The 23,252-nt window shown below is 35.4% G+C and overlaps 4 protein-coding genes and 1 long non-coding RNA gene across 6 annotated transcripts; 2 read left to right on the forward strand and 3 right to left on the reverse strand.

The window, feature by feature from the left end:
* Nucleotides 1–25: 25 nt before the first annotated feature.
* Nucleotides 26–4,785, forward strand: LOC141911547 (denticleless protein homolog). The gene is made up of 14 exons (XM_074802540.1): nucleotides 26–167; nucleotides 611–693; nucleotides 1,000–1,036; nucleotides 1,115–1,210; nucleotides 1,322–1,504; nucleotides 1,606–1,671; nucleotides 1,750–1,850; nucleotides 1,937–2,010; nucleotides 2,103–2,206; nucleotides 2,292–2,509; nucleotides 2,636–2,725; nucleotides 2,801–2,921; nucleotides 3,039–3,958; nucleotides 4,242–4,785. Exons 1-14 carry the CDS (start codon nucleotides 113–115, stop codon nucleotides 4,326–4,328), a joined length of 2,235 nt encoding a protein of 744 aa, XP_074658641.1. The 5' UTR covers nucleotides 26–112; the 3' UTR covers nucleotides 4,329–4,785.
* Nucleotides 4,786–5,534: 749 nt separating this feature from the next.
* Nucleotides 5,535–12,574, reverse strand: LOC141898590 (tRNA (guanosine(18)-2'-O)-methyltransferase TARBP1-like). Its single transcript, XM_074784614.1, has 25 exons — nucleotides 11,492–12,574; nucleotides 11,328–11,397; nucleotides 11,099–11,247; nucleotides 10,934–10,986; nucleotides 10,755–10,858; nucleotides 10,545–10,680; nucleotides 10,373–10,466; nucleotides 10,062–10,269; nucleotides 9,649–9,962; nucleotides 9,424–9,564; nucleotides 9,167–9,342; nucleotides 8,844–9,081; nucleotides 8,559–8,744; nucleotides 8,288–8,460; nucleotides 8,147–8,215; nucleotides 7,827–8,061; nucleotides 7,575–7,727; nucleotides 7,364–7,450; nucleotides 7,091–7,281; nucleotides 6,928–7,006; nucleotides 6,666–6,846; nucleotides 6,410–6,589; nucleotides 6,208–6,332; nucleotides 5,947–6,083; nucleotides 5,535–5,726 (listed from the first exon to the last, which is right to left on the reverse strand). The coding sequence occupies exons 1-25, from the start codon at nucleotides 12,572–12,574 to the stop codon at nucleotides 5,561–5,563; spliced, it is 4,728 nt and encodes a 1,575-aa protein (XP_074640715.1). The 3' UTR covers nucleotides 5,535–5,560.
* A 105-nt stretch (nucleotides 12,575–12,679) lies between these two features.
* Nucleotides 12,680–16,020, forward strand: LOC141907889 (glia maturation factor beta-like). Its single transcript, XM_074797648.1, has 6 exons — nucleotides 12,680–12,730; nucleotides 13,967–14,063; nucleotides 14,282–14,331; nucleotides 14,410–14,542; nucleotides 14,994–15,067; nucleotides 15,154–16,020. The coding sequence occupies exons 1-6, from the start codon at nucleotides 12,728–12,730 to the stop codon at nucleotides 15,223–15,225; spliced, it is 429 nt and encodes a 142-aa protein (XP_074653749.1). The 5' UTR covers nucleotides 12,680–12,727; the 3' UTR covers nucleotides 15,226–16,020.
* Nucleotides 16,021–16,307: 287 nt separating this feature from the next.
* LOC141903928 (molecular chaperone MKKS-like) lies at nucleotides 16,308–18,633 on the reverse strand. 2 transcript variants are annotated; one of them, XM_074792319.1, is made up of 5 exons: nucleotides 18,492–18,633; nucleotides 17,375–18,371; nucleotides 17,119–17,300; nucleotides 16,929–17,039; nucleotides 16,308–16,843 (listed from the first exon to the last, which is right to left on the reverse strand). In XM_074792319.1, exons 2-5 carry the CDS (start codon nucleotides 18,369–18,371, stop codon nucleotides 16,439–16,441), a joined length of 1,695 nt encoding a protein of 564 aa, XP_074648420.1. In that variant the 5' UTR covers nucleotides 18,492–18,633; the 3' UTR covers nucleotides 16,308–16,438. The 2 variants fall into 2 exon arrangements, with proteins under 2 accessions (XP_074648420.1, XP_074648429.1); XM_074792328.1 differs by having other exon boundaries at nucleotides 16,679–16,843; nucleotides 16,934–17,039.
* Nucleotides 18,634–18,944: 311 nt separating this feature from the next.
* LOC141903936 (uncharacterized) lies at nucleotides 18,945–19,627 on the reverse strand. Its single transcript, XR_012619113.1, has 2 exons — nucleotides 19,592–19,627; nucleotides 18,945–19,334 (listed from the first exon to the last, which is right to left on the reverse strand). It is a non-coding gene; the product is annotated as an uncharacterized LOC141903936 (long non-coding RNA).
* Between the last annotated feature and the right edge of the window lie 3,625 nt (nucleotides 19,628–23,252).

Consider the following 23,252-nt stretch of genomic DNA (forward strand, 5'->3'; position numbering starts at 1 on the left):
AGCAGCGTTTTGCGGGAAGTTCGGACGTAGTTTCCATGAATTCGCCGTCGTTTTAAGACATTTAACGCCTGAATATCACTTATTGACTAATGCTGTTGATTTATGATAAACTATGTATCCTTCTCTTTTTATGAAGAGAGAACTTGGTCGTTCTAGATTTAATAAGTGTGAGTATGGAAGCTGTGAAAAGTCGAATCAAGAGATTAGATTCAGCATATAGATTCATTGTTTTGCTAATTATCGAATGGAAACGTTTGTTTAGGGTTGTCTTTCTGTCTTAAAGGCAGTGTTGAAACTTAACCTATATAGAGTTGATTTAAGTAGGTTCTTCGCAAAGATTTCATGGTTGATTTGTTGTTTTGAATTGAAAAAATAACCGACGTAGCGGAACTCGTTCTGTCTCGTATTCAGATAGGCCTACTTGCTACTGTGTACTGCATCACTTCAAAGGTGGTCACATTGTGAGGTTAAATGAACCATCCATTTCAATGGGGTTGGTCGAAAGACTTAGGCTGAAACTAGAGTAGGCCCTGCCATCAACAATTCTCAGTCTCCACATTTTGTTCATCTTCGGTACAAATGTAACATTTACTTTACTGCATATTTTCAGTTGAAATTCCGGTTGATATATTTCTTGAAGACTATACCAGTTCATCATCTGATTTACATGTGATTGAAGGTCAAGATGGGGCAGTGAGTATATGATTCTAAGGATATGGCCGGCTAATCAGTGATGTCTTTTCATCAAGATGGGCTTGAGTTGAGCACTTAAAATTTCTTCAGTTAAATTGGCAATTTACAAATTCATTCATGTTGATCTTTCAGTCAAACAGTCTCATTCCACTTTGGTGTTTGGGTAGTTAGTGACCTATAGTTTGGTGGTTTTTTAACCTGATGAGCTTAAAAACAAAATATCTGAATATTAAACTAATCTACTGACATGTTACTGACAAGTGCTGAGGTTGTTATTTATGTGTTATACCCCCTGCTTATTTCCAGGTGGAGGTACCACCATTTACTGGCAGTTTTTGTAACGGTAAGTGAAGTGATAAATCATGTTGATGTCTGCATTGTTTTTTAAAGTTTTTGAAAATATTCAATTTATGTATTTCAGATATATCTCAGGGGCATATGCTGGCAGTTGCCGATGAAGATGGAGCTGTTATTATTTACAACACAAATCTATGCGGACCAATAGCTGCTATAAAAGGTCTGTTCGTCTTCATTATTGCATTGTGATAAGTAACTGTGCCATACTTTCGTCCTAATTAAAGACATGATTTCAAGCCCTGTCATCATCTTGAATGTCTTTATTTTGCAGAATGGTTAGCTCATACAAATGCAGTGTTTGATATTTCATGGCTGAAAGGTGAAAATAAATTACTGACTGCCTCTGGTGATCAGACGATCGTATTATGGGATGTCGTATCTGAGGAGAAACTAGATGTGTTTAAAGGTCATTCTAGTAGTGTGAAATCAGTTGGGCTTCAAACGGACAATACAAGTAAGAATCTTTCATTTTATATTGTATTTGTGATTAGTATTTATAGGGTGTGTTAATACATCTAATATTTTGTTGTAATAAATTCATTAAATGTTTTGTAGATGTATTTGCTTCTGGCTCTCGAGATGGTCACATCATGTTGTGGGACAGAAGATATAGTAAAAAAGGTAAAGGGAATAAGTCGAGAAATTTATGGCTGATTAAGGTTTATTTTATGAGTTCTATAAGAAGTATATTCTTTGCAGGTGGTGTTGCTACTCCATTGAATTCTATACGTAATGCTCACTTGTTAAAGGCTTCTGCAAACAATAAGACAAAAAGAAAAAGTCGAACCAGTCAATCTCAGGTAAGAATGAGTCTCAAAAAATTGTATTATGCAGCAGGGCTGGCTGCTTGGATCCATTATCTGTAAGTGATTCATTTGCTTTCTAGGATTTCCAGCAGAGTGTTACATCAGTTGTATTTCAAGATGAGAATACAGTTATTTCATGTGGTGCTGTAGATGGGTATGTTCTATATATATTATTATTCAACCGATGAAGCTTTGAAAATATTTTGAGATTTTACTAAATTACGTTTTTGGTTTCCTTGCATCTAGGGCTGTGAAAATGTGGGACCTTCGTAAAAATTACAGCATCGCAAAAAAAGAGCCGATCCCGAAATTCACGTTTCAATATTCTGGAACTAGTGTCAGAAAACATGGTAAATCAGAAAGTCTATATGATCGATTGAATTATAGCGCTCTTCTCAAATTGATAACAACAATTCTTCTTTTTATTGTCGGTAGGATTCACTAATTTAGTGCTAGATTCGACACGTACACGTTTATTTGTCAGTTGTATGGATGATATAATCTACCAATACAACTGCGCGAACTGTAACCCGAAACCGGTCGCCACCTACAAAGGTCATCAGAACTCAACGTTTTACGTAAAATCTAGTCTCAGTCCAGATGATCGATTTCTTCTTACAGGATCCAGTGATTACCACGCTTATATTTATGAGGTGAATTCAAACTGCTTTTTTCTTGAATTCTTGTTTAAGTTCATTATCTTTGAAAAAAAAAACAAGTTCATTATCTTTGAAAAAAAACAACTTAAAAAAGAAATTCTTTGTCTTTTTCGTATTAAGGTTGATAAACCTAAAGCCAGTCCAGTTATGTTGAAAGGTCATTCTGGTGAGGTGACTAGTGTATGTTGGTCACCATCAAATAATTTGAGAGTAAGTAAGATTAATATTAGATTGCGTTTGTCTCACTAGTAATAGATAAAATTGTAATAAAGTGTAATTTTTCAGATTGCCACATTATCCGATGACAGCACTGTACGCATTTGGAGAGGAGAGAGACATGGTGACACTGATGTAGCTACTATCGGTCAAATACTGGGTCAAGCTTGTCGGACGCATAGAGAAATTGGTTAGTGCGAAACTATTTCACGAAATATTCTGCAATTTTTCAGAAGTGCCAATGGGCACCTCGTTCACTCGTTTTAACAACAGTTTCCATCTCTGATGAATATTCTTGACATTTCAGGTACGACATGCGTAGCTCGAAATGACCGAACATTAACAAGTTGTCACGGTGCTTTCCTGTCACCGATTAAAAATCCAAAGGTTGTCTCTAATCGTAGTATGCCTTTGCTTCCTTCTCCATCCTTCAAGTATCCGAATCTCAAAGCTTGGGTGGAAAATATGGCTCACAAATCGCCTCGAAAATTGCCACCTGCTTCACCTCGGAAACTGATTATTTCACCACTGAAGCATCACATGTTAGGGAATTCTAAATTGGCAAATACCGAACATACAACGCCGGGTCGAGGTGTAAAACGCAAACGGGATGACGAAAATCTAGTCGACGCGTCCAAACGACAGTGTACGAACATCGCAGAATCAAACAACCGAAAACCATTGAGTCCTTGTTGTATCGATGTTCGAAATATCTTACCAGATAAGTCCCGTACGTCAACTCGTAAACACTTAGACTTTGATTGCGTTGACGGACCACTGGGCCTCATTGAGAAAAGTCCTATTCTGATGGCAAAATGTTCAAATGTACGTCGTTCATTCAGTTCACCGACGAGCAATTTACCTAATTACGTGCTCGATCCGAAACCTCGAGCTCCAGTTGGTATCGCTGCTGATCCATCTGATATTGCCAAATCTCGAGACTGGCTCACTGAAATGAGTCAGAAACGTCGAACTTCAATTCAAATTGAAACCTCTGTTGCTAGTCCGAGAGGTACAGAGACTCCGTCTCGCCGACGTAGAAGCGTCGATCCGACATCGGCTTCTAAGAAAACACCTCGGCGAAGTCGTCCTAGTTCACCGGCAGTCGGGACTCCATCAACAACCAGAACTAGTTCTCCTTCGAATTACCAAACTCCCAGCCGGCGAAAACGTAAATTAGATTTAACGACACCTTCATCAACTGGAGAGTCTCCATCAATGAGAAAGGTATGTGATTTTGAATATTTCATATTTACATCAAAGATCTTGTTTAACATAGAGAGATAGTACTTAATAGGTTATTACTGGCTTATTTGAGATATGAGCTTTCGCTACTAATGCATAGTAGCTTTATCACGTAAATAAGTAGAGTCAAGAAACAACGTAAAGTACTATCCATCTTTACATTTCACTGATTCAACACCAGGTTAATTACAGTCCCTCTACATATCAAAGATTTTGGTTTTATCTTGGCTACATGTAATTATAAAACACTGGATTCTGATTTCAGGGTAGAAGTCCTGCTGTAAAAGGAAATAAGTCGATACTACAATTCTTCTCGCCAGTATCTAAAGATAAAACTGGTGAAGGGGTATGATGAGAAAGCAATGGTGTGACCAGTTCTTGCTTTGAATTTGCATACCGATATTTTAACTTTGTTTATTAATGTTTGGTTCCAATTTTAAACGGTAATTGTGGAATAAATAGAAGATTGTCGATTATTTTGAAAAGAAATTATTGAATACTACAGAGCAGGGCCGATAGATAAACGTTCTGAAACTTAAGCTTGTTGGTAGTGCTGCGTACCATCGATGTATAAAAGCCATCACTTCACTTCTTGTTTTATGAGTAATACATCAATGTATTATAATAATTTTTCAAACATTTTAGAATACTTTCATTTCATGGAAATCCTTTCAAACCCGGTTCTATGTGATATCTATATTTGTACCGGTATATTTAACATTTTACTGTAATGTATAGGGGATCTTTTGGATACATTTTAATTAGCATTATTGATTAATCTCAGCATTGAAAAATATGTCGATACATGTGTAAGCATATTGTACATAAGTTTTTTGTGAATGATTAAATATCTCATGAGAAAATGAAGTTTTTTAGATTTGATAATCTTTAGTGTCATTAGGTCCAATCTTAGGTTTTCTGAACATGGGTAGTCTCCGAACTCAATTGGAATTATGATTTTTTGGTGAAAGAGAGTCCGGTTTCAAGATATATATTGGAGAAGTGTTGAATCAGGTGGACACGCCCCTCTTGTGCTGTGATAATGGCCTGAGCAGGCCTCTGGAACTGAGGTTGCATCCACCTTCGATCAGAGTCCCAACGACTACTTGATTCCTTAAAAAACTTCTAAACATATGTAGATTTTGAAGGTGCTTTAAACCCTTTGCAACTCATCGAGCAAAATGCCCAAAACTTTCCATTTTGAGATATAGGCAATTCGAAATGTATTAGTTGCACGGAAAACCGGTATATCAAAACGGATAGACCAGGAATTTTTTAATCCAATTAGGTGGTTTGAAAGTGTTAAGGTAAGAAACTTGCTCACAAAACCACTGAATTACTGTTTTACCGAGGTAAACAATACCGATTTTGGACGAGTATACAGTAATTAGGATATGCAAGTGATGTGGACACTGATAGAAGTTTGAAATTTCTCCTTTAAAACTCCTTTTATCCTGGGAATGACAGATCTGTTGGGACCTTATGACTAACAAATACTACATACACATTTATGATAAACAAATACAATATTTATTCATGATATAAAGATCCACCTGCTTTGAATGGTGTACACAAATAATGTTCTTATTTTGTAACTTTAGATTTCAGCAGTTGTTGTCTGTTATATTCCCACATTAGTAGAGCACCACTGACATGAACGTTTAATGAACGAATAATACCATACTGCGGAATCTCGACACAATTATCCAGTTCTTGAATTAGATCTACAGGAATTCCAGTTTTCTCATGGCTGAAACGATGAATAATAAGTCAAATAAGCTAGGATAAAACAAACTAGTTCTGTTTGTAGTACAGTAGACTTCGCTCAGTTCGGATCTTTTGGGACCATGAAATGTGTCCGACTTTAGTGATATCCGAATCAATTGGGATATTATGTATTTCATATATAGTGTCACAAAAAATATTTAAAAAAGCCGAGATGAACGGTTGAATCAAATACCGTAACCTACCCTAGTATAAGCATTGTTTTATCGGGAAATTTGAACTCCGATAGGCAAGCGCTATTAGCGGTCTGTTCTACGCCAACTATTGAGTAGCCTTTGCATCTCATTTCATTGATATACTCCTTCAACTGTATAGGCTTTACCTGATGACGGACAAAAAAGTGATCAACATTTTCATGAAAAGCTGGTAACTCCTAAATCCATCTCGGGTTTTAAAAAACCTAGAGAATATTTTTGTCGGTGTCTGATCTATGTGTGTATACATACTTCTTTAATGTTGATCCATCTTTCAGAGCTAACACTTAGACTCTGAAAATTTTGGTTCTCCAAATACTTCATGCTTCCAATTACAAATTCATTTGCACCAAAGACTTCACAAGTACGACATAATCCTACACCATAAAATGAACATCTCTGGTAGGTGAATTCATTCATCAATTTATTTTCCATTTTGATCAATCTGACTTACCACCTAGATTAGGTATTTTGTCAACAAGTGATGCTACAAGCAAAATTCCTGCATCTGAATTATGATGGCTAACTTTCCTATCTTCAATTTCCCTTTGTGCTTCTTCATTTGGAAACATGGTACGCCATGGTGTTATTTTCCGCTGAACATCGCCATCCAACAACTCAACATCTTCATTTTCTTATGAAATAGGAATATCCATAGACATTGGAAATTGAATGCTTCTGAATCAATAATGCTTACTTAATGAACTTACCAGCGCCTTTCATCTTCCAAGTCAAGCTGTTACTTGAGCAACTTTCTAATTCAGATAACTTCTCATTAACAAGAGAAATAAACATACTATTCAGATCAGGCATGTAAGTGAGGAAATCTGTAGGCGTAAGCCATTCATCATCTGCTAGTCCACTAAGTCTTGGAATCGTGTAGAATATACTCTAAAATATTGTTAGGAATAAATGCTATTCAAGTTACATATATCTAAAAGATCTTTGTTCACAATTATGAAACGGTTTTACCTGTATTGAATAATCTTTCAAAGGGTCGAACTTGAACATATAATGATTCTGGAGGGCATGGATACTTTTTGATGAATTCCTAATATAATAAATACCGGTTTGTGTAAAATAGAACGTAAAATCATTTTTGTATCGGTATTGATGTAAGGAGTAAAACACTCACCCAATTGGCTGCATTAGATACTCTTGCATTGTACCTAGTATCGAGTGACTATAAAGTATTTGATTTAAAGCTTTTTCTTTACTTAGATCCCACATCTTAGTCAGTATAACTTGAGCAAAAACCCGTACATTAAACTGATGGGACAAACACAGCGGAAACACAAATTGCAGAAACCGGCCAAAATATTCCTCCTGCATATAAGATCAATTTTACATGGTTGATTGATGGTACATGGATAAAGCTCAAGCTGAAGATGATGTATCTGTACTTTACCTGTTCTGCATTATCAGTAAGAAGCTTCCCGACATGAAATGTAATCAGCATCAAGGAACAGATAAATGCTGGTTTTTTTGACGAAACCTAGAAGTAAATTGTTCACTGGCGGATAACTTCAAACCACCACCATTTCAGATGTAGCTAGTCACTCATCCTAAGCATGTTCCACGTCTGAGTCAACTTAATTCAAATAAATTGTATATTGTACCTGATTTAGGATTGTCCAAACATGAATATCCCTAAGTGATGCAAATCGATTAAAGATTTTGATGAGCATCCATTCAACTAGTATTCTAACCGATGGCTGTGTTTCTTTGTTCAATACTTCACATAAGTATGGAATATATTTCTCTTGCGCTTCCTAAAACACATTGTAGTCCAAATACTACGAAACAGTACCTGACTGAATCACGTAACAGTAGAATCAGAAAATCAGATTAACAACAATGTTTGATATTACCTGTGAGAGAAATGGCTCTAACATGAGGACAGTAGCTATTAGTCGATGTTTCTCCCTATGACTCATAGAATTTGTAAAACATCGATATTTCTTCTGTTGCAGAACCTGTTTATATTTTGCGATTGCTTCATGTACAAAAGTTTCAACAAATGATCGATGATCTTCCTCGTTAGTTTTCAGGTGCATTAACGAAGTCAATAACATAACACGAACCATGTGATCTTCTCTCAAATCACTGTAAATTGAAGAAATAGAATATGTACACAGAACAGATGCCGTCATCTTTTCAAAAAGCAAATCTGTAATTCTCTCCATCTCACCTGTCTTTCATGTCCATGTTTTCATAAATGGAAAAGGTATTCAGATAGGACTTCATTTCTGCATTGAACCTACAGGAAAGTTAGTTGCATGTACATGACTATAAGCTTGATTCAAACTGAAAAGTTGTCTACAGGACTTACCTCAAACATCTCTTATGTACAGGTCCAAATATGGCAGCTTTTAGAATGTAAAGATGATAATAACTAGCCGAAACCATATCATTTTCGAGTATCCATTTTTTACACCAAACAGACACTAGAATGTTTATAATTCCATTCTTCGCATCACCGAGTTGAAAGATGCGATCAGCAAACTAAACATATATTGGAAAATATTCATTAATTGAAATTCAAAATATTGCTTAATTAACTTCATACTGTATATAACATTTAACCCTATACACATATATACCTCTCTTAAACAATCATCCAAATTCGTATTGAGTTTTGCCATTGATGTCATACATGGAGTGTACATGATTTCAATGAGAACTTGATATGCTGGCCAAAAGATATCTTTATTTTTGAATTGTTCAATCAATCTCGTCCAACACATATCTGACATGTCAATCATTAGTGTGATATCAAATTTTAGGATCTGAAAATAAGGCGTTTAATGGCAATACATACTACCAGGTAATTTACAGAAAATCTGTCAAAATAAAAACAATTGATGCAGAACCCTATCATAGATTACCTCTCCACATAGTAATTTTATACACTTGAATATTGGAATGATAGCTGGACTAGCACATGTATCCAATCCAGTTTTAATTGCCTCAAGTAACTGAGTCAGTCTCAGTTCATCAGTAAACATTGCTCTTATGTGCTCATGTTGCAAACAGAATTGCATGCACTGCCACTGACTGGTGTTATAACGTGAAATCAGACGACCCCATTTGTGTTTGAAGTTTCCTTGTGCCGAGATATCATTGCTACAATTTGAAAGATATCAATCCATTATCTTTCAGTTATAAAACCAGAGAATTCTCAAAAGGAAATCGTGAAAGATTAACATACCATTTGTTAGGTAAAAATTCTGGCTTCTTGATTTCTGAAGTAACAATTTGAAGATCACAGTATTCGAGGATCTTTGACTGAATCTTTTCGTAGAGGAGTACATTTCCTGAAAGTTTACACAGATTAGCAAGTACAGCAGTGCCAGTAACTAAGCTCAATTTCTTTTCATGAGATTCCTAAAATAAAAAATGAACACAATTCAGTTTAGAGTTATACAGTACATCTGTGTGATCTGTAGGTAAGGAAACTACGTATACCTGGTTTTTTGCAGATTTTAGTAGATCTATACAAGAGTCAGTGAAAATATTCAACATCGCAGCCATATCCGAATTAGGTTGAACACAAGAAATTACTTCAACACATCTTACGTATAAATCAACTTTAGCCACATCATAAAACTGAAATGATACATGAAATTTGAAAATGAAAATTTTACACCAGAACTTTTGTTTTAGCCTATAGAGACCATAACTGATACCTACATCAGACACTTCATGACTAATTCTAATTGATATGTAATCCAGCATCTCTTTTCTACATGTTGAGATAACACTTGAAATAAAATGTTCTAGTTTATCACCAGTTATGGGACTTGCTATGGAATGTAGATGGACAATGAATGAAAATATCACATCAATCTTATGTCGACTCATGTAAACTCTTGTAGCCACTGTATTAAGTACTTCAATAACTTTACTGAGTAAACTTGAAAGGCTATCATTGCTGTTATCAACAGAGATTATCTCAGCATCGACACATAACAAGAGGAATTTTGTAAATCCATCCAATATACTTTCTGAAATGGAAAAAGTAAATATTGAGAAAGTTTGAGTTGTTCATTATGAACCATGTAGAATGAATGTACCGGTATAGAATGCATTATGATTAATCATACCGATATCGACAGGAGTTTTTTCCATTAATTCGACAGTTGTTCTTAAATATATCCTGGTCTGAGTAGAACTCCATGGGCCATCGCCATCTGAGAGATATTTCAGTTTATCCACAGCTTCTTTCCACAATGATGATCCTCTCTCTATCACATCATCATTGACAACACAGAGATATGAAACTAAAGTAGCCTGATCTACACCTCCAATATCCTGGAAATAAAAGGTTCACCCATAAAAACATCGGTTTTTCAATTCTTAAAGGGTGAACAACGACAAAACATCTATGGCATCTATGCGCAACAGTTAATCTTACTGTGTTGATCAAATTCAAAATTGCTTTTGTCAAGAACCACTTGATTCCAATCCTTGTTTTAACAACAACTGTTGATGTTCCAATGAGAATTTCTCTGAAATTGAAAAAATAATCCCGATAAATAACATTCAAAAATATATCATATGATGAATGTTACCGAATCAATACCAACTTTATAGTCTGAACATCTTCATTCTGCAGTAAACATAAATTTGGCAATTTTGCTAAACCTTGACTTATGAAGAAAAGTACAGATCCTGACCAGGATATAATCTTCATGCTACCAATAAATCTTCGCCAAAAAGCCCCTGGTGAAGATAAATATTCAATAACCGTTAAATAGAATCTAAGAAGTAAAAGGTAATTATTTTTTACTGTTTACCTTGCTGATTTGAATCACGCTTCATTGAATCAAAGACACCTTTCATAAACTCATGAAGCTTAGAAGCTACAATTGGGCAACTACCAACTTCAGCATCATCATTCCTACAAAAATATCAAATTAGGAATGCAACATTTTCAAAGTTGTCAAATTTGACTTTATTTAGGTTTGTTATTTACCTATAGAAGTATGATGCTTCATTGATCAACATAAGGAATGGTTTTGCAAAGAACTGAAAAGGTACAAAATTTCAGTCTTTTATATTCCAATGTCACAATTACCATACTGGTTAAGATAATTTTTTGATATCATGGAAGATAAAGATGATAGACATTCTGACAAACCTCTGTTTGTTGAGTGACAATAGGACAGACTCGAGGATCAATTGATAATAGCTGTTCACATCCCCATTTCTGTATGAATGAACTTTCATGTCCAAAAATCCGATGGAACAAATTGAGAATCCAACTACTATGTAGGTATGCACATCCATCTACAGTGGCAAATACATTAACATTTACAGTAGAATTAACTTTAATAAATTGTCATTTAAGAAGTAGCTATCAATCGTACTTTCAGTATTTTCATATGTAGCATCGATTAATGATCTCAGTCTTGGCATCAATGGTTTTAGCACATGTATCTGCAAAAAAAGTCAAAAGGATATATCAGTAGCAGTGATGTCAATATACACATTAGGAATTAATTGTTGTGGGTCATGTAATTATTTCACTTACATGCTTTTCTTCGAGCATTTCAAGAATGAGGATGTAATCCTGCCAAAGAGAACTATATCTTTTAACATTTTCCAGATCCCAGTAGAAGACATTATTAGAAGTTTTTCGAGGAAAACTACTACAATTATTTTCACACATTTCGATGATTCTTTTCAGAATGTACAGACTACGTTTTCTCTGCAAGGTATCTGCACTGCTAATACCATTTTGCAAAATCATCCAGATGTTGTAATCCTTCCAACTATCAACAACAGACAGGTTGAATTCTACTTGAAACAGATAATCAGCAACACCACAGATAATCAACAGAGTACGCTCACTTGAATCGGTGCGTTTGGCAACAGCTTGTAAAATGCTTCCAAATATTACAGACTTATTCCTCAACAGAGTAGGCACAACAGTATGCAAGAACTGTAATGTAACGTTTTCATCACCATCTACTAGAATATCTTTTGTTAACTCTTCGATAGAATTGATATGATGCTTGCAGTTGACCGGGTCCTTGTAAAATATCCAAAGGAACATCTTTAACACGCTGCATGAGTGGGACACTGAAAGGTTGTTGCTTTGTAAACCGGAGTCAGAGTGGATATATTTCTTCGGAAATCCTGTATCATCCAGTTCCGTTGTCTCATTATCAACATAGTCAGATGATTGAGCTATTTTAAGAGACCTTAAACTTGCTGTCAGTAGAAGCTGAATAACTGGCTCTGCTAAATCAATCGGAACCATAGAAAGACACTCGTTAACAAGTTCAACGATCGATGAAAATATTTCTGCATCATTTACTGCCTTCGTAAGAATACATGAACATAATTCATTGAGCACCTTCAGTAGAACGTCATTAGATCGTATCTGATCGTGAGGCAGTGATAGCCCTCCATCACTGTCGCTATAATTGTAACATGGTGGTGATTCAAGCGCTGTTGTTGTTGGTACTACTAAGTTCCTCAGCAGGGTTTTTAAGAAGTGACACTCTTTACTATCAATTCTGACCTTTCCACCATCATTTACACGATGAAAAAATGCATCGATCAACGATCTTACACATGAATTTGGTGTGAAAAATTTGGAATTATCCATATTTCACTTCTTTAGATGATTCAACATGAGAGGCTCCACATTTTCGAAAAGTTGTTTGCGTGTGATTGTAACAGAAATAAAATAATAAATTTGTTTACAGGTAGATGTAATAAATCTGAAGCATCCGCTTATAAATCTAAATCGGGGAGAAAAATGGTAAATGTTCTTCTGTAATTATTATCCAACTCATCTTCAGTGCTATGGGAGCCATCGCATTGATTCCTTGAAATATGTTAAAGGATTATATAGCTGTCGTTTTTGAGAATTCGTAGGGCATTTCTTCTAAAACTTTCCTGAATGAAACGAAAATTGTATCCCACAAATTCAATTCAATCTTACAATATTGAAAGGGTATCTACAAATCTTCTACCTGGGTGGGTACGATTTTTAGGCCACTTGGGCAACACAAAGTTTTGTCCCAAGTAGGCTACCGGTGTATTGATTTCACTTTTCGTCAAGAACGAATGATGTTTTTGACACGATCTTGATATTTGGTTTATGGCATTGATTATGCCTACTACGCAAGTGTATTGGCATTCTTAAAGTTGGCCCGGTTGCAATTAAGATGGTCATTATTTGTTATTCGGCAAAATCTGCTCTTCTGCACATGAATTTGCTTGGGAAATAAATTTGTCTTGGTATGAATATGTATCCCTCTAAGCCTTTTTAGTGCCTACCATCACAAGAAAAATTGGATCAAACAGATTCAAGTGCGCCATCCTGTGAGATCTTTCTTAGGCCTCTAGTTTCTTAATGCTGATGGTTGTTACATGTATTATGATGGATTTGCTATTCAATAGACCTATTGTATACATTCTTTGCTTGAATGGCGTCACTTGGCAGTATTAGTCGTACATGTTTCATGGTTACCAGTCCGTGTCATTGATTCAAGATATAACCTGGATGACCAGCTCTTTCTGTGACAACTTCTTGTGGAGTTTAGTAATCTGAAAATATACTCTGTATATGACAGTACACTATCCAGAAATACCATGCAATGTGTTTGGGTTGTCTTGCTGCTTATTTCGTCTTGGTGCATTCTGAGGGTAACAATGGTTTGTCTTATGGAATTTGGATTACCCAGTATATTGTTCCCATTATCACAGGGAGTGTGTATTTTGTTACCTCATTTCGATAGCTAAGTTGTAGTTCATGACATGTACTTTAATTGTGGGGAGTTTCAAGGTCATTAGTTTCTGTTCATCATGGGACTTTGAATATTCAAATTGAAATCAGATTTTTGAGCATTTTTCACCATTTTAGAAGTGGGCATGGTGTCTCAGGACTCTAGTCTAATATCTAGCCGTTGTTCCTCGTTGTAGGGGACCATAACAAAGCCTGGTATTCAGACTACCAGGACCCCTAGTAATGTTGTTGATTTAATTTTTTCAGTGCGCACAAGTTACTATATGTGAGGTGGATGAAGATCTCAAAAAAACTCTGAAAAGGTTTAGATTTAGAAAACAGAAAAATACTGCTGCTCTTATTTGTAAGTAGTTTAATCAATGAATTAGATTTGACCCAATGTAGAATGGATTGAAAAAAATTATTACTTATAATCATTAAATTTATGAAATGCATAATTGAAATTAAGAAACTTAATCATTGCTGTTTAATTTGCCAAATTTGACATTTTTTCGTGTCTAGATATCCAAGGAAACTAAAACGATGGCACAATTATTTTACAACCTATTTATTCAATTTCAGTGAAGATTATTCCAGAAAAACTACTTGTAGTTTTGGATGAAGAATATGAGGTAGCTTACCAATAATCCTGTTTTCGATCATTCTGGAAATTGTCAGGATTGTTTATTGTATGTTCAATTATTTTTTAGGATAAAACTATAGAAGACCTCGTTGAAGAGTTACCATCCCATTTACCGCGATATGTTGTATATAGTTATGTTAAAAACCATGACGATGGAAGGATATCTTACCCGTTATGCTTTATATTCATCAGCCCATCAGGTAAAGTTGATTTTTGTTAAATTGATTTAATGAGGAACCTGCATAAACAGCAATCCCACTAGTTGGCGTGCTGAAAATTAGGACAGTTGTCTCTTGTCAGAATTAGTGCATTTTCAATGAACTTTGAACTGGATTTTTAGACTCCAAACCCATATATTATCACAGCATCCACCAAATATACAATACTTTCATTCTACTCGCATATCGGTATAGTCTTCATAAATAATCAATTCATTTAGGAGAAAAGTTCATTTAGATCTAATTGAAATGTAGAAGAAATCGAAGGCGGACAACCAACTATCTACTAGTGAACCTGGCGGATCCTTGCCTTGGTTTCCTTGATTGCCACAGTAGCACTGTGGAGACCGCATAAGAATTTTAATTTTTCTTGTTGTAAACAAATACAGTGGTACTGGTTTATGAACCTATATACTCCATTCATGTATTTCAGGGACAAAACCAGAACTTCAGATGATGTATGCAGGTAGTAAATTGGAGGTTGTCAAAGAGCTTGGACTGTCCAAGGTAACTATTTTCAATCGCTAGTATCTTGAATAGTTTTTGAACATTTTTATCCAAATCTTGAGTTACCGGTAACTCCTTGTCTTTAGGTTTTCGAACTGCGAAGTGTAGAAGAATTTACAGAAGAATGGCTGAATGAAAAATTATCATTATTCCGATAAGATACTGGTAATCTGATACTCGAGGAATTTTTGTATCCCGTAATTACTTTTATCTATTGTTTGGTGCTGCATGAAAATATATAATAATGATTGAAATACTTACACAATTTTTGTATTACACCAATGCATTCAGAGTTTAATTGCTTGAAAATTTCTTTGTTAACAAAAATAAAAAGGTACATGTATTTGTAAAGAATATATGATCTGACTTTCTGAGATCGAAGATATTTGTAGTGTACTGTAATATTAATCAACTGCATTTGTTTGGCATTCCATTTCGTCAATAATGTCAGTGGTAATAAACATCTGTGATGTACTACTAAGATTTTGCAAACAATCAGAATTAATTATTTCATCATGTATTATATGATGCATAGCATTTTAAGGATACCCGGTATCTGTATTTTGAAAAGAAACCTTCATTGATAATCCAGATCAATCAATTTCAAAGATTACATCAGAACATGGATTACTGGTCGCTATGCATATCTAGACACTGAATTTTATAATTTAAGTATTTCATTTGTTGAGTTGTATATACCTAAGTATACGAGACTAAGAACACCTCCCAACAGAGCTTCTGCAAGAATGTAATACAGTAAACCTTGCCCAACTCCGACTGGCGAAATCAGTCAAACCGAGGTAAGCGAACTCACACTGATTAATGATTTCATTTTTGTATGGGTTTGCCATGTCCGAGTAAGGCAAGGTTTACTGTTCCTGTCATTTATGGACAATATGGTTAAAAAGCTGATGTGTTTTTATTAGATTATATCAATTTAATATATTATCAAAGAAAAATACAATATATGTATACTTAAATATTTGCTAATTTTGATTTTATTTAGTTTGTTGGTCTGACACGGCAAAGGTCTTTTTATCTTGGGAGTTCAATTCAGTTGTATTGCTGATCTTATACGAGATATGGCCATCACCCTCCTTTTTCGCCACTAGCATCGCCTTCTACTCTTAGAGAATTTTGTTTTCCTCATGAATCCACATGATAATGATAAATCCATGTCATGAAATGGTAACGCGCATCAAACTAGAATACATGTAAATTGATTTATTCAAAACCATCACACAATAATATAATTCACACAGCAAATTGATTTCAATCGATTCCTACTCACATACGCAATCAAAAATCAATGTATTAAAATCAGCCATTAGAACGAACAAACGATCACAAATGGGATTAGAAGGAAGCTGATTAATTCAAATCTTGAATCATACATCCTATTTTTAACATAGTACTTGCTGTATTAAAAATGAGTCGCAGACTACTAACTTTCGCTACAGCTAAATCACAAATTTCAACATCACTTCCTAATACTTTTTTGTCAAAGAGGGAGTCTACATAGCCGAATTTGTCAATTTCACACAAATTTTTAAAGTTTTCCGTGTCAGTTCTGGCTACTGCACCGCACTGACATTTCGCTTCATCATCCAACCAGCAATGATGGTAGTGATTATCCCGCCAATGTTCTAATATGGTTTTGTCACCATGTCCTGGTATTGTATCCATAAATCCCCGCTTAAAATATCGTAACGAAGTCAACAGTTGACTGTCAGAACATCCAAACTTCGCAGCAAGGCTTTTTCTATTGGAAAATATCTGCAACACAATTAATTGTTGATAGATTAGATTAGGTGCAATTGATTTAGAATGAGGAGTATCAATGGAGGTATGTTGTTGTTACCTTACTGTGAAGTTTCGTAGTGATCAAAGTTTCAAAGCAGCCACCGCCTGGTAATATATCTGGATGGAAGATACTCATCTGAAGCACGTGTTGAACTACATTGCTGACATACTGAAAATTAAAAAAAATTTCGGATAAGAGCATTTAACAATATCACACAACACACTTTGATATATCGAATGATGTGTACCTTCAGTTCCTCTAATGCTTGTTCAGACCAATTGCAAAGAATGAGAGTTTTCGTGGCTGAATTGCGGTCATTTTTTAGGTGATAGAACTTCTTTTTATTGACAGTTACCACGTCGATACCATCCAACTTGCCATAGCATTCACTCAAACTCTGTTCCTTCAATGATATGACTGGTGCACAACCTACAAATATTCAAGAATACTATGGATCATAAACTGTGTACCAGCTGATAAATTGATTGACTATTGAACATTACCTGTCAAATGTGTAACTGATTTCATTGCCGCACTTCCAAGCCTATCAATAACATGTACACTATTCTCATGAAGGAACTGCTGTAAGATTGGATGAACAACTTTTTGACAAAATACCACACTGACACCATCATTCACCAACTGCTGGCATACCTCCATCCACAACTGTATGACAACATCATTTACAGCAGTAGTCTGTAGATTCCTTAACTCATATTTGGCATGGATGAACTCATTAGAATCCCCTGATAACGACGTGACTAGCACAACCACTTTCAATGGTTTTGTAAAATGGCAGGAGTCACTGATTACGCTATGTACAAAAGGCAGAAGAACTCCCGTCCATAATCGTGATTCAGTCACGTCCAATCCTTCTACACCGAGTTTCAGAACCTCATTGAAACTACTGTTTTGATCTTCCTGTGAAGGAACTGAATTGAGAAAGCTCTCGAGCAGCAGTTTACACAGAAAGTCAAGATTAGTTTGTTTAACGTAACATGCATGTTTAGGTCGTACTATTCCGTTCACTAGTCGCAACATTGCTTTCAATGATAAATCATTTTCCATACCAGCAATCTTCACTTCTTCGATGAGTGATAAAGTTTCGTGGCCGAAGTACGCAAACAATTCAGAAACAAGCGGAAGTTTTAGTCCGGTTTTAATACCATTTTCAATTAGACTTAGAGTTAGTAACAGTGTGTACAATCCGCCATCTTTGTATTTTTCTAAATGACCAGCAACGGACGTGACAACGAATTTCAGGTAAGGTTTCGAAATTGATAAACAGTTTAAAAGTCTCCCAGATGTTGAAGTAATCGTCAAATGTCCTAATGACTGATTGTGTATGATTTTAAGTTTGCTCCTTGGTCCGTAACACGACTGCACAATCTGTCTCAGAGTACACAGACTAGTGAGTACATCCTCGTCAGAAATGTGTTTATAGGTAACAATAGATTGTTGTTTCATACACACTCGCCCACCCGGAGACATAGCACTCATCTGTAAGATTAAAACATGAATACTATCTCTAATGATTCAATTTTATTGCTTCAACAAAAGTATTTAATTCAAATATAGTATTGATAACTTGTTTATTGATTACTTTTTATTGTAACTTACAATTTTTTATTGGCTCCGATTCAGTTTGGTCTATTTCACATTGCGTTGTTGATCAGAAGCTGATGAGGTAACACTTGTTTTAGCAAATTTCTGAAGTCCATACGTAGTTAAATGTATGCCACCAAATGCTATAACAACTGCTAAAATCTTATTTCTCATAATCCACTGTTTGAATTGCATTTTCAGTCATGTGCTGACTGATTATTTCTGAAATATGTACAGTAAATTCAATATTACAAGACAAATACCGGTATAAGCATGACCTACATATATTGATCTGAATCAATAAATCGTTTTTTTTTTCAAAGGTGCTGTGTCTAAATTCTTAAGTATGATTTCTCTCAGTTTTATAGAGGTCACCTTAGATTGTCTGAGGTGTCATGTACTAATCATCTACCAGCTATTATCATAGAGTCAAAGGAAGTGTAACAGGCCTATCTCTTTGATACTTACATCTTTTACATCTGATATTTTGGATGCTAAACGTTCTTGTACACTCAATTCTATAGATTCAACCAATGGAAACGTGGCTAAGTATGAAGCACCCATTATCAAACAAAATGACAGGATTTTATGCTGTTGGGCAAATAACACCGCATTTTTCAGCAATCCCATCTTTAGAATAGCCAAATCGGCTGCTATTCTTCCTGATCGGCTGAACAGAATTTTTCCTTGTCAAGATTGAGACCAAATATGGAAAGTTTTCTGTCCTCCTTTCTTACTAGTGTCTCGTTGTATTGAATTTGGTACCAGCCGTAATGAATCAACACCAGGCTAGGAATAGTGATAACAGTAACGTAATACTTCTTTAACAACTGCAACACTCCCATCGCGTTCAACAGACTGAAATGATAGAAACAACCCATTTACCTAATATGATATCACCGACAAGTAGATGTTTTCTTTTGATAAATAGCACAACCATTCCAGAAACGAACAGCCTTTTTAAGATATCATAACAAATATCAGACAGAAAACACACCCAGTTAGTCTCAAAATGACGTTTCACAATTAAGTTTAGCAGTTATTTAAGATTCAACCAATAAAACTAGTCAAATAGCTATATTTTAAGGAAAATGGAAAAATACGGAGATTCTTACGTAAAGAAATAAAGTCAACGACCTTGCAATCGGAGCGAGTGAAGTCAATCTTAAGAATCAGCAGAACATGGCGTCACAAGCCCCGGGGCTTGTTACGCCATATCTGACATGGCGTCACAAGCCCCGAGTAAAATGCAGACTATATATAATTCACGCGGAACGAAGATATATGTTCGCGTCCAACAGACCACGTTTTTAAGTCCGATACGACGTGTAAAACCTGAATGATATAATTTCAAGTACCGGTATGTCAATGTGTAATGAATTTCTATTTTTTCTTAACTTATTGTCTAAACGTATACACAGTACCGGTACTTATACGTTATTTTGAAGTATTCCGTTCAGTGCAACCACTTTGAAAGAAAATTATATCCCTTTTTTACTTAAGATTTTTATGTAAAATTCTTCGAATATGTTTTTTGCAGGTTTCCGTTATGGTGCGAGACGATCATCAGCTACATTTACCCAAAGCGATTTTTGTATATTTTTACATATGAACAAAATAAAAACAACGATTTATAAACTTTCTAAGACTTAATTATTGTTGTACTACTGATTGAAATTTAAGATAATCAGTCACAATTATTCATTTATTTCTACGGAAATCCAATCAGGTCCTCTCACGCCATGAAAATTGAAGTTATTCTGCAGACCATTTAGGGCTCGATACGCCATATTGGCTGCTGAACATTTGGGGCCTGACACGCATAGAAGACAAATCGCGATTTTTCTAGCAGTATTTGTTTTGTTTTATAAGACTTTATGATTATGAACAATATATATAAATAATTGAAACTAAAGATATAATTAGTGGCAATTAGTTGCTTTCATAGAAAACTGATCGGGTCCTCTCACGCCATATTGGCGGCAGAACACTTTGGGGCCTGACACGCCATGTAGAAGACAGCGTGATTTTAGGAGCTTTTTGAAACAATATTTGCCTTCTTTTCTAAGTCTAAATGATTGACAAACCATGTATAATGATCAATCTTTGAATATTTATGAAAATTATGCATCAATTGAAGCTATTCTGCAGACCGTTCGGGGCCTGACACGCCATATTGGCTGCAGAACATCTGGGGCCTGACACGCCATGTAGGAGACAGCGTGATTTTAGGAGCTTTTTGAAACAATATTTGTCTTTTTTCTAAGTCTAAAGGATTGACAAACCATGTAGAATGATAAATCTTTGAATATTTTTGATAATTAGTGACAATTATTCATCAATTGAAGCTATTCTGCAGACCGTTCGGGGCCTGACACGCCATATTGGCTGCAGAACATCTGGGGCCTGACACGCCATGTAGGAGACAGCGTGATTTTAGGAGCTTTTTGAAACAATATTTGTCTTTTTTTCTAAGTCTAAAGGATTGACAAACCATGTAGAATGATAAATCTTTGAATATTTATGATAATTAGTGACAATTATTCATCAATTGAAGCTATTCTGCAGACCGTTCGGGGCCTGACACGCCATATTGGCTGCAGAACATCTGGGGCCTGACACGCCATGTAGAAGACAGCGTGATTTTAGGAGCTTTTTGAAACAATATTTGTCTTTTTTCTAATTCTAAATGATTGACAAACCATGTAGAATGATAAATCTTTGAACATTTAACACAATTAATGACAATTATTCATTTGTTTGTACGGAAAACCGTTCGGGTCCTCTCACGCCATGTCTCAATTGAAGCTATTCTGCAGACCATTTGGGGCCTGACACGCCATATTGGCTGCAGAACATTCGGGGCTTGACACGCCATAGAAGACAAATCGCGGTTTTTCTAGCAGTATTTGTTTTGTTTTCTAACACTTTGTGATTGTCAAATCATGAATAATATATAACTAATTGAAACTAATAATTAGTGACAATTAATTGCTTCCATAGAAAACCGATCGGGTCCTCTCACGCCATATTGGCTGCAGAACATTTGGGGCCTGACACGCCATGTAGAAGACAACGTGATTTTAGGAGTTTTTTGTAACAGTATTTGCTTTTTTCTAAGACTAAATGATTGACAAACCATATAGTATGATTAATCTTTGAACATTTAAGAGAATTAGCGACAATTATTCATTTGTTTGTAGGAAAACCGATCGGGTCCTCTCACGCCATGTTTCAATTGAAGCTTTTCTGCAGACCATTTGGGGCCTGACACGCCATGTAGAAGGCTTAGTGATTTTAGGAGCCATATTGACTGCAGATCACACTAGATTGGAGCCTGGCTCACCATATATGTTTTTCTAACATTATCTATGTTCTTCTAAGACTAATTGATCAACAAATCATGTGAAATAGATGAATGATTCATTGAAATGTAAGATAGTTCATTGAAATTTTTATTCTGTAAAACTCATTCAGTAGATATGTAATGTTTTTGTATTTTTCATATGCTGGCGAAATATGTGATTGTTTAAATTGTGTTTCAAAATAAAGTGTGTACACTGCATTAGATTAACAAACAACGATCAATTTCTATTCTGTAAAACTCATTTTGTAAATATGTATGCCAGTGAAGTAGGATAAGATAAGTTTTTAATTGTGTTTTAAGTGTAAAATGTTTTCAATCTATCAATACATTCCGTAAATAGATATGTTAAGTTTTACCTTACCCTGGTATTTTCCTGTTCCATCAGATTCTTACAAAATAAGAAATTCATATCAAATAAAGTTTGATTCAAACATTACTCGTTATAAGTTATTGATTAAAAGTAATCTTCTGAATCAAATCATTTTCATATATGCGATGTAATATGTAGTTCTTATTATGTATATATAGTACGTTGTAAATCATCTATGACAAATAAATATCCAATCGAATATTTCAACTTCGGAAGAAAAATCCCGCGAGACGTAGTCGACGTTTCATCTCCTGCATAGGATTTGATTTTCATTTTATGTTTACCACATGGCGTGTCAGGCCCCAATATGGCGTGACAAGCCTCGGGGCTTGTGACGCCATATGCAGCAGGTCTTAAGATTGCCCTAGATGATCGGAGCCGGTGTCGCGGACGCACTAAATTCCGGTTCCCCCCATTTTGGCGCTAATTTTAATCGCCTTCACCCGGATTTCACCGCCACAACTTTATTGCATGACTGTAGGCCTACTTATTTTTGTATCGGGAGCAGCCGGTTCTACTATTTATAATCTTTTTTGGCGGATGTTCCGGCCGCGGCTCGGTGGTTACGGGTTTACATACAATAAAACCTCAAGAACCTCGTTACTTATAGTTTACAACGAGATCGTCAACGAAATACTGAGTTTCGAACGAAGAAATTTCCGTGTTCCAGTTAAAACAAAGTCGTTATTTCCTTTAATTCCCATCGGTTTTAACGAGATTCCCGACGGTTTTAACATCGGCATTTTTACAACGAATAGAACGAACAGTATAAATTTTTGTGCCAAAGACTTTTCGTCACGAGGTCGCAGCAGAAACATTACAAACTTTCGAGACAGCCGTAACGACGGGCGCGCGAGTTCTGATAATTATCGCTGGCAACAATTTACTGTATTTCTGAAGCCTGCATTTCTGAAGTATGGTTAGCTTTTAAAAAAAATCGTTTACTTTTTCCAATCCAAAAATTCGCCATTGATTGTCAATTTGTCATGGTAAAAATCCCCCGTTTCTCCATATTCCAACTACCAATCAAAAATTGCCA

The sequence above is a fragment of the Tubulanus polymorphus genome, chromosome 1 (genome assembly GCF_964204645.1).
Source record: "Tubulanus polymorphus chromosome 1, tnTubPoly1.2, whole genome shotgun sequence".
Lineage (NCBI taxonomy): Eukaryota > Metazoa > Nemertea > Palaeonemertea > Tubulaniformes > Tubulanidae > Tubulanus > Tubulanus polymorphus.

Excerpts from the sequence above, each read along its gene's own strand:
- LOC141903928 (XM_074792319.1), bottom strand. The coding sequence starts at position 18,371 with ATGAGTGCTATGTCTCCGGGTGGGCGAGTGTGTATGAAACAACAATCT. Across the intron at positions 17,040-17,118 it reads AAGCATTAGAGGAACTGAAG|TATGTCAGCAATGTAGTTCA; the intron begins GTACACATCATT and ends TTTAATTTTCAG. Across the intron at positions 16,844-16,928 it reads CTACGAAACTTCACAGTAAG|ATATTTTCCAATAGAAAAAG; the intron begins GTAACAACAACA and ends ATTGTGTTGCAG.
- LOC141911547 (XM_074802540.1), top strand. The coding sequence starts at position 113 with ATGTATCCTTCTCTTTTTATGAAGAGAGAACTTGGTCGTTCTAGATTT. Across the intron at positions 1,211-1,321 it reads ACCAATAGCTGCTATAAAAG|AATGGTTAGCTCATACAAAT; the intron begins GTCTGTTCGTCT and ends TTTATTTTGCAG. Across the intron at positions 2,726-2,800 it reads CACCATCAAATAATTTGAGA|ATTGCCACATTATCCGATGA; the intron begins GTAAGTAAGATT and ends GTAATTTTTCAG.
- LOC141898590 (XM_074784614.1), bottom strand. The coding sequence starts at position 12,574 with ATGGATAATTCCAAATTTTTCACACCAAATTCATGTGTAAGATCGTTG. Across the intron at positions 10,859-10,933 it reads GAAGCATCATACTTCTATAG|GAATGATGATGCTGAAGTTG; the intron begins GTAAATAACAAA and ends ATATTTTTGTAG. Across the intron at positions 9,082-9,166 it reads GAATTTTTACCTAACAAATG|CAATGATATCTCGGCACAAG; the intron begins GTATGTTAATCT and ends TTCAAATTGTAG.
- LOC141907889 (XM_074797648.1), top strand. Across the intron at positions 14,064-14,281 it reads AAATACTGCTGCTCTTATTT|TGAAGATTATTCCAGAAAAA; the intron begins GTAAGTAGTTTA and ends ATTCAATTTCAG. Across the intron at positions 14,543-14,993 it reads TATATTCATCAGCCCATCAG|GGACAAAACCAGAACTTCAG; the intron begins GTAAAGTTGATT and ends CATGTATTTCAG.